The sequence below is a fragment of the Corticium candelabrum genome, chromosome 4 (genome assembly GCF_963422355.1).
Source record: "Corticium candelabrum chromosome 4, ooCorCand1.1, whole genome shotgun sequence".
In the NCBI taxonomy this organism is placed as follows: Eukaryota; Metazoa; Porifera; class Homoscleromorpha; order Homosclerophorida; family Plakinidae; genus Corticium; species Corticium candelabrum.
In genome coordinates, this window is record NC_085088.1 from 7,759,478 (window position 1) to 7,769,482 (window position 10,005).

The 10,005-nt window shown below is 45.5% G+C and overlaps 1 protein-coding gene across 1 annotated transcript; it reads right to left on the reverse strand.

Annotated features, from left to right (window-relative positions):
• Window positions 1–8,196: 8,196 nt before the first annotated feature.
• On the reverse strand, window positions 8,197–9,213 carry LOC134178551 (uncharacterized). Its single transcript, XM_062645424.1, has one exon. It carries the CDS (start codon window positions 9,211–9,213, stop codon window positions 8,197–8,199), a length of 1,017 nt encoding a protein of 338 aa, XP_062501408.1.
• Window positions 9,214–10,005: the final 792 nt, after the last annotated feature.

Sequence of the window (10,005 nt, forward strand, 5' to 3'; positions counted from 1 at the left end):
ACGAAAGGGGCGTTACCTCGACTCAATGAGCGTACGCTATCTCTCTTGGAGAGTAGCAAATGGAGACAGTGATAGTATTGTTGTGTTAGCTAGTCACCTATGAACCTATTTCAGGTGCGAAGTTGCAGAATTGCCTTTGCGTTTTCATGGGGGAGGTCGTGTCCGGTGAATGATGGTGGTGTCTGATAAACGGGGTTGCAGAGAAGGATCACGTTTACCGTCCTAGCATAACCGTTTCAAGCCTTTGGAAGTCCCGCTTCTGGAATCACAGTCTTTACTAATCCTTCTTACTGTAGGCTATAACAAAGCTCAGTCTTACTTCGTTTACATCTTGCACGGCTGTCCGATGATTGATGGTGTCCGATAACAGAGGCGTCGCTCTACAAGGTGAATTTCAATTTTGCGTGTGACAAAGAACGGGCTTCAGAACCAAGCGATACAAGAGACATTCAAAATTGAAATATACGTACAAGAACTCGATCTGTGCTCGTTCAAGATGGCGGGCACAGGTAGCTGCTTGCAAGAACACCGAGCTCGTTCAACACGACGAAACCGAAACCGAGTACCTACGCTGCAGCTGCTTGGCCGCATAGGCAACGTGCTCGTACTGATGACGATGGACTCAGACGAGACCGAAGCCCGTCTTAGCCTCAACGCTCTAGAGGCCATGTGATCCAGACGCGTACTCACGCTCCACCACTTAGTAAGAAGAAAGCTTCGAATGATCAATCTATGCAAGAACATGGGCTTACTGGATACAACTATGCGGGCTTCACGCATACATAGTGGCCTATTTATTCAAGTACTTGGAACTGTAGTTCAACTTAACAATTAATTAAGCCAATTCAGTGTAACGAAAACGTAGTTGTTGTCTTTATACGTCTTTCCTTCTAATTGGCGTTCTTCTACAGTCTATTTTTTCAGTGTGCTGCTAACAACAATCTGGTTTTTTTATCGACTCAGAGATTAAGGATCCTCTATGTTAGACAATGCTTGCGTGAGTTATAGTGGAGTATCTTGGTGGCATCTTTAAAGTTCCTAGGTACATCTTCCTGCTCCCAACATAGTCTAATGAGGTCACCAAGCTTTGACAGAAGTATATCCCACCATGCTTCAAAATTTCTTCAGGTAGACAGTCCATCACCACAGGCAGTTTGTTGACATTTGCTAATGACTTCACTCATCTCTTCCTCCGATGATGGATCGCAAGACACTGCAAAGGCTGGTTGCACTGCAGTGCTATCTTTTGCTTCCGGGAGACAGTCGTGGGTTGATTCAAAATATCAGGGATGTCGAAACCACCGATTTAGAATTTCGTGACGATTGCACCTATGTCAGCTATTGTCAGCTGAATACAATGGTGCCAGGGATTTACACTTGGTTCGTAGAACCTTTTTCTGGTATGATGAACAACTTAGGTGTCTTTCTGTCGTACTATCAGTATGATATAATCAATCAAATGCCAGTGTTTTGATCTTTGGTACATCCAAGTAGCTTATTTTGTATTTGGTTGTTTGTTTGGCAAACTGTGTTTTTGACGACAAGCTGATGCATTGAGTACAAAGATGTTACAATGATCCGGCCGTTGCTGTTCTCCTTTCCAAAGCCATGTCTACCAAGCATATTTTCCATGTACAGTAGTTAGCACCTACTCGAGCATTAAAATCGCCCAAGAGAACGTTTGTCTTTTGCAGGCACTGCATTGATGACATTGGTTCATCATAGAATTTCTCTTCATTGTCAAGAGTCATTAGACGGTCATTAATACCACGTGGTAGGTCATTAAGACGACTTAGCAGAGAGCATTTTATGGCAAACCAGCTTGACGTGGCTCAATTGCAGAGTGTCCTTTCCAGAAGAAGGCGTAACCAGTCCTAATTTTCTTAAGCAGACGAGTTTCAGAGAGAGGATGCCATAACGATAAAGCTAGCTCGTGAGAATAGCTGTTCTACGTTTCATACTCTGTAGAAGGTCAAGTAGAGTACGAACATTCTAACGAGCAGTAGTCAAGCTGTTCTTCACTGTCTTTGGGCCGCAGAGTTAGATGCCCAACCAGCCGCGGCAAACTGATAGGGATATGCGGTGTGAATTTCTATAGGCCACCTTTCCAGGCCTCTCCTCGTGTCAGGTGGGGAGTGCTCCCATTAAGCAGTGCTGCCCAGTTATATCAGCAGGGCCGAATGCAGACATGTAACTCTAGCATTTGTCCACAATGCTGAAGTGACTATCTACTGATGCCGCTCATTTTCAGATTGGTGACTAACGGCTTCCAGTATCATTCTACGCTTGCCGCTGACACCACTCTTTCATCGCCATGAGCTAGACTTTGGTAGAAAACAGACAAAGGCAAAAGAAAGAACTTGCGCTATGACTGATTGGAAGGCACGTGCAACGTCCTCACAAGGATAATCCGTTTCCATACATAACCAAGTCACGACTCGTGCTGACTCTCGCCATTTAGACAGTCCCGCTAAACGTCGTCACTTTGAAGACGTCGATGGCGTTGCGGGGAACGGGTGTATCGAACGTGGCACCTTTTCGACGGGCGTAGACGAACAAACGATTGTGAGGGGAAATTTTTTCAAGACCCGGATATCAGCAAAAATATCTTCCGTTTTCCGACGTCACCCTCAATAAACGACACGCTCAGCGCGTGTCATTCGACGTTGGGAACGGGCAGTCTAAATTCGGTGCAGATCCGATACGCCGTTACAGAGATATTCGCGCGCGAGCGAAGTCGGGTTCTGTTGGCTGGAAATCGCGTCGTCGCGGGAGAAGTACGGAAAACGACGACAGCTTCACTTTCGATCGCTATGGATTCGGCGTGCGCGAGCCAAATTCAGCGGAGATCGGACTCGCCCTTCTTTTTATCTTGATTTACATACGAAGGCACAGAGAGACAGAGACAGCTCTCCCTTATATGTGTAGACTACGCTTTTGATGCCGTTCGATGTATCTTTAGTATGAGACCACAGGATATATTTGTCAAGATACGTCTTCAATCGAGCAATAAACTGCTTCGGGTTCTCGTAAGCTCCAGACGACATTTCCAAAGCTTGTCGCAGTATCCATGCTTCCGTCGCTAATTAAGTCATAGCGGTTGAGTAAAACGGTGTTGAGATGGGCGGCGTCCGGCATCCTGGAATACACATCTGGAGCCTTTCCAGTAAACATTGCACTTAATTAAAGCTGTCACCTATTCGGACTCGGGCCAACCGTTGCTCTTCGCGAACCTCTCAAAACGATGCAAGTACCTATTTTTTTCGTCACTACCTTCTTGAAAGGGCGGTAGTTTAGGAAACTTGCCTGATCGCTTACCGCTTCCAACTTTTGGCTCAGCGGTTATCTCGACTTCTGTGGCCGGGTCGATCCCTTCTACTCTCTTCATCTTCAACTCGTGCTTGCGATCCGCCTCCCTCGCGTCGACTTCTAACTGTAATTGCCGAGCGTAGCGAGGCTTCTAATCCGGGTCGCACAACAGAAATAGGCGTGGTCCTATATAGATCTTATCGAGCTTTTGGTGTGTGTGTGTGTGTGTGTGTGTGTGTGTGTGTGTGTGTGTGTGTGTGTGTGTGTGTGTGCGCGCGCGCGCGCGCGTGTGTACACAAATCTCAAATTTCTCCTCCCCACAACCACGTTTCATGATAGGACCTACCTTAAAAAAATCGTTTCCTTGTCCGACTACAGATGAGTCTAAGAACGATTCGTCTAAATGAGCAAACTGCGACAGAAACGCTTCATGAACTTCCGTCACCCCATTCCTTTGTATTGTAGCTAGGGACTGCGTGTACGTGACAACCGAGAAACACCTTCAGGAATTGAATGTCACCTACAGTCAACTATTCACACGTCCCATACAATCAATTGTTTACTACACTGTGCTGCATCTAACACTGCTGATAGTCAATGTTTGCTGATATCAATTTCTATGTCAGTAACTACCATACCACTGTCGTTACAACGGAACTGAGTGCATACCTAGACTGTACATTTCAATTGTCTTGATCACGATCGCAAAACGACGACTACCTATACCAGGCCTATATACATAATCTAGACTACTAGGAAGTTTGCATGTTTACTTCTGTAATGCTACTATACGAGTAGCCAACACGGACGAGGATCGCTTGGATACCGAGACAACGACAGTCCTTGACGGTCAAGTACCGACTCCCAATATTTATGATTACAAACGTTTATATAGCAAGTGCACGCACACTAATCACACTACTACTGTTACATATACCACATTCCTCCCCTCTTTGCTCCAAACATACTTCTAAGATACAACCAATTAACGCAAAACTCAACGCAACAAGTCAATTATTAGTTAATATCATAGTCTCTGTGCCACACAGGTGGAACCCGGTTTCTTTCTGGACGGACTGGTAAGTGTATGTTTGGTTCTTCTTCTTGTAGCTCATGCTCCCTGTTCTCTAGTTCTGGTGGAAGTACCACTATCGATATCTCCTCTCCAAGCATTTCAACAGCTGGAGCCGAAAGACATTCTTCATCTTCAATTGCTTCATTCTTCTCAGGTCGACCTTTCTTTTCCTTGTACGTCAGTCCTTCTGGTTGTTGTTCCATGGGATGTCTATAACATGGTTTCAGTTTGTTGTAGTGCACCATTGTGGCAGCTTCCTTCTTGACGTTTTTCACCAAGTAATTAATTCACGTCTCCTTTCTTTCTCAATACCCTGTATGGCCCTTTCCACGAACTTGATAACTTCTTTACATGACCCTTCTTTACTGCCGGACTATATAGCCAAACCAAGTCTCCTTGTTGGTATTCATGCCTTCCTTCAATTTCCTTGTTATATGACTTTGCTTGATTCTGTTGTGCCTCTGCCAAACATTCTCTATCATTTTCCATACTCTTCATCTGTGCTTCACTTAGAGCTGAAACGTATTCTGACGTTAACTGTGGTACTTGTTCTTTTCCGTTCATGATAACATCTAACCGTTGTCGTCCATTCCTTCCAAACATTAGTTTAAACGGTGTTTCCTGCGCTGATGACTGTTTCGCTGATCTGTAAACCATCAACACCGTCGCAATCCACTCGTCCCAATTCTTCTGATTCTCATCCACATGTTTCGCTAAAAGATCTAATACCGTTCTGTTTAACCTCTCCACCAAACCATCACACTGCGGGTGGTATGGTGTTGTTCTTGCCTTTTTCATCCCCAGCAAACTGCATAGCTCTCTCATCACTGATCCTTCGAAATTCCTTCCCTGGTCACTATGCAACACAAGTGGCACCCCAAACCTTGATATTACTTCATTGTACAGTACTTTTGCAACAGTGGTAGCTTTCTGATCAGGCAACGGAAAAACCTCTGGCCACTTTGTATAGTAATCAGAAACCACTAACAAGTATTTATTTCCGTTGTTCGAAACAAGAAGAGGATCCAAAATATCCATGGCCAGCATTTCCATGGGTGATCCAATCGGTACGCTCATCAATGGCGCTCTCGGATTCACTGCTGGTCCTTTCCTTCTTGCACACACCTCACAACAACGAACCCAGTCCATCACATTCGTAGTATACCCAGGCCACCATGCTCTCTCCTCAAGCCTAGCCAAGGTCATCTCAACACCCATATGTCCTGCCTTGTCGTGTACCTCCTTGAGTACATCATGTATCATTGCACTTGGAATAACTAAAGCTTCTTTCTTTTCCCACCGTCCACCAAGTAGAGCCGCGTACCTTTCCCTATGTAACACTCCATTCCTGATGTGTAACTGGTGATACAATCGTTTGTATGATCTCAAACTTCCATCTTTACTCCAAGACCTAGGTGGCTTATATTGGTGTTCCAGCCGATAGATGACTTCAGCTAATACCTGGTCTTGTCTCTGCAGCATTGCCATTTCATCTAACTTCCAATCTGCTTCGAATCCTACTGCATTTACAGAGTAAGGAGTCATTACTTCGTCCAGAGTTTCTGTACCATCTGCCTCTACTTTCTCTTGTTCTCCACTGTTCTGCCCCCCACTCTTCTTGACAGAGCATCAGCTGGCACATTCGCTTTCCCGGGGATGTGTTGTACAGAAAACTCGTATTCTGCTAGTGCGGCTAACCATCTAGCTAACCTTCCTTGAGGCTCTTTCATGCTCTTCAACCAGACCAGTGGTAGATGATCATGCTCTTCAACCAGACCAGTGGTTGATGATCTGTCTTAAGCAAGAACGGTTTACCGTAAAGGTAACATCGGAAGTGGCCTATGGCAAAGACAATTGCTAGCATCTCCTTTTCGATGGTTGAATAGTTCTTTTCATGTTGGTGCAATGTCCTACTCGCAAAAATTACCACACGTTCTGAGCCCTCAACTGTCTGTTGGAGTACTGCACCCAAACCAATCTCACTAGCATCCACAGATAACTCAAAAGGTAGACTAAAGTCTAGAAAAGACAACTCAGGCCTTGTAGCCATCTTTTCTTGTATCTGTGTAAATGCTTTCTCACAGCTTACAGACCACTCAAATGGTTCCTTCTTCTTCTTCAAAAGTTCGTATAGTGGTGCAGCAGTCTCAGAGAAAGTAGGTATAAATCGCCTATAATACCCGGCCATACCAAGAAAGGTTTTCTGTTGGCTCACATCCTTGAGACTTGGGTATTCTCTCACTGCTTTAACCCTTTCGCTATTTGGTTGAAGTTCCTTTTCCGATACTGTGTGTCCCAGGTAACACACTTCTGATCGCACAAACTGACACTTACTAGACTTTAGCTTCAGATTAGCCTTTTCCAATCTTTCAAACACTAGTCCAAGCCTTTGCATGTGCTTGTCAAAGCTCGACGAAAACACGATTATGTCATCTACGTAAATGAGGCACTCCGACCACTGTAACCCTGCTAGTACTACCTCCATCATCCGCTGAAAGGTTGCAGGCGCATTGGCCAATCCAAAAGGCATTTTTTTTAAATTGCCACAAACCCTTTTGAGTAACAAAAGCAGTTTTCTTTTTGTCTTCCTCTGCTACCGGCACCTGCCAGTACCCTGCTGCCAAGTCTAAGGTAGTGAAATACCTCGCACCCTATAATGCATCCAACGTGTCATCTATTCTTGGGAGAGGGTAACTATCCTTTACTGTGACAGCATTCAAACGTCGATAATCAATACAAAATCTGACACCACCATCTCGTTTCTTCACGAGAACTACAGGCGAGGACCACGGACTATTTGAACAACTCACTATTTCTGTGTCCAACATTAGTGTCACCTGTTTGTCAACCTCCTCTTTCAGTGTGTGTGGTATTCTACGTGGTAGTTGTTTCACAGGCTGTGCTGTGCTCGTAGGTATCTTATGCTCCACTACCCCTGTCGTACCTATGTCCATAGGTCCTGTCGAAAAGACACTATGATACTTAAGCAGTACTCGTGACAGCTCGTTTCTCTCCTTGTCACCAAGATGGTCCAAATAAAAAATACTCAAAAAGTTCTCAGTGTCGTTCATCTCCGTACCCACCATTCCACACACTAAACCTGACTGCCCTACTGTACTCACCTCCTCAATGTCAACTAGTTCTGCTATTACTGCTCCTGTCTTCACAAAAGTTGTGTCTCGAAGATTCAATAACTGCACTGGCACTTCACCTTGTTCTCCGTCTACTAATGCTCTAGCAACCATAACACCCGTTTTGTCAACAAAATCAGCATTCGGCTCAATCACCCTTGCCCCAGTAAGACAGCATGGCCTCCCTTCAGAATTCACAACTTGATCCTTGATCATACGCCTACTGGTACCGGCATGGTAAAGCTATGCCTTACTGCAAGAAAACACAAACCAACTGAAGGTGTCTTTAGTGGAACTGAACCTCCTGCCCAACGCAACAGTCTCTCCTTTAGATCCAAAACTACTACATGTTGTGACAAGAATTCGATGCCTAAGATGGGTCCTGGTATGTCAACATCAGCCACAACAAACTTGTGAGAGATAGTCCATTCACTCATCCTAATCACTAATGACAAACTCCCTGTCACATGAGTGTTAGAGCCATCTACATTCTTGAGTGCAAACCCTTCAGGCAAAGAATCTATTTGCATGTCCAACTGTGATTGTTCACCGCTAAATGTTTCTAACCATTTGTGTGAAATCACGGAAACTGACGCCCCAGTGTCTACCAAACAATTCATGCCCTCCCCCTATAACAACAGACACCAACAACGACGACGGATCACTAAATACCTTCTGAGTTCAACGACATGATGCAATATGCTTTTTCTCCGGCTCACCAAATGAACTCTTGCTTCCTCTCGAAACCGTCTTCTTCATTAGAGGCTTCATTGTACTCCGCATTTGTTCCGCATCTGTCACTTTGTCACGCCCCAACACCATTCTTCTGCGAGAACACGCCCGTGCCAAATGATCTAACTCACCACAAACATAACATGAACCAATGTCCTTCTCACGATATCTGGATACATCATTAGTAGGACAAAACCGCTTGTAATGTCCGTACTCACCACAACCAAAACATTGCAATTGTTTGCCATTCCGTTGTATCTGCTTCGCCTCCCCTCTTACCGGGTGTGATGTCTTCTCGAGAGTGTCCAGTCGATCTGATATAGCTCGCATTGCTCTCATAATGTGACCCGACGCACTCTCTTCTTCGTCGTCATCCGCACACGCCGTTATTCCAGCGATTCGCCTAGCTCGCAAGTCTCTGCGCTTCTCCAACAGCATCAACTCCCTAGCTCGCGTAACCGTATCTTCGAGCGTTTTAGGCGCGAGGATGAACAATTGATCCGCGACAGGCGTTGGCAATCCCTCCAGAAAGTAATCGATCAATTGCCTATTACGAAGTTCGTTAGGCAAATTCGGCGCTGCCCGATCGATCAGCCGCTCTAACGCTCGTAGGAAGACCTCTACATCCTCTCCAGCCTGCATCTTCCTGTCTTGCAGCTGTCGATGCGCTAATCGACGAGCTTCTTCTGTGTCCGGGGCAAAAGACTGCTTGATCCCTTTTACCAGGTCATCGTACGACTCGGCAGTTGCGTGCCTTTCATATACAGCGAATGCCCTTCCTTTCAGCAGCAACGGAAGCCTTAGTAGTTTCTCGTCTGCATCCCAACGATTCGCCTTCGCGAAGATGTCAAAGCGCTTCATCCAGAGCTCGAAATCACCGTCACCAAACGATTCTGGCAGCTGTGGCGTACGAGGGACTTGAACAACTACGTTCGGATGTACTTGATGCTGCACCTCTTCGGCCATTTCCGCGATGTTCGATTCCTGGTCGCTCAAATCCACTCACGAAATTCCGCTCCTTGACACCAGATGTAATGCTGCTATACGAGTAGACAACACGGACGAGGATCGCTTGGATACCGAGACAACGACAGTCATTGACGGTCAAGTACCGACTCCCAGTATTTATGATTACAAACGTCTATATAGCAAGTGCACGCCCACTAATCACACTACTACTGTTACATATACCACATTTCCATGACAGCTAGGGTTTCAACAAATACGTATTGTCTAGCTAGGACTCGGCGTTTCAGTAGACGGTCTGAAAACTCAGTTGGACGTGTTATTCACGAACGCGAGGCGCCTACGGATGTCGTACAACTAGTCTAGGTATTCCACTTTCTTTCTCTGTGTCTCTCCTCTCTTTCAATTGATTGCTACTCTGTCAAAAATGCTTAATTGCCGTTCTTCTTCCTTCAGACGCATTCTTCTTTCTTATTTCAATTAATCGCTCTATTCTGTGTGTGTGTGTGTGTGTGTGTGTGTGTGTGTGTGTGTGTGTGTGTGTGTGTGTGTGTGTGTGTGTGTGTGCGCGCGCGCGCACGTACACTACACAAGTGTCAAATTGTCACGACTCGATGCCGACGATGATAATAACATTGACAGGGCGGCATTGATTGATTAATGCCGACAATAGACGCGGTAGAGAAATGCGAATCACTACCAAATGACAGCGGCGTACACTCTCATGCCGGCCAACTGAAGCCGTCGAATGTCACTAGTCAAGTCACTCACAGGTTTTGACGCCGAATCCGC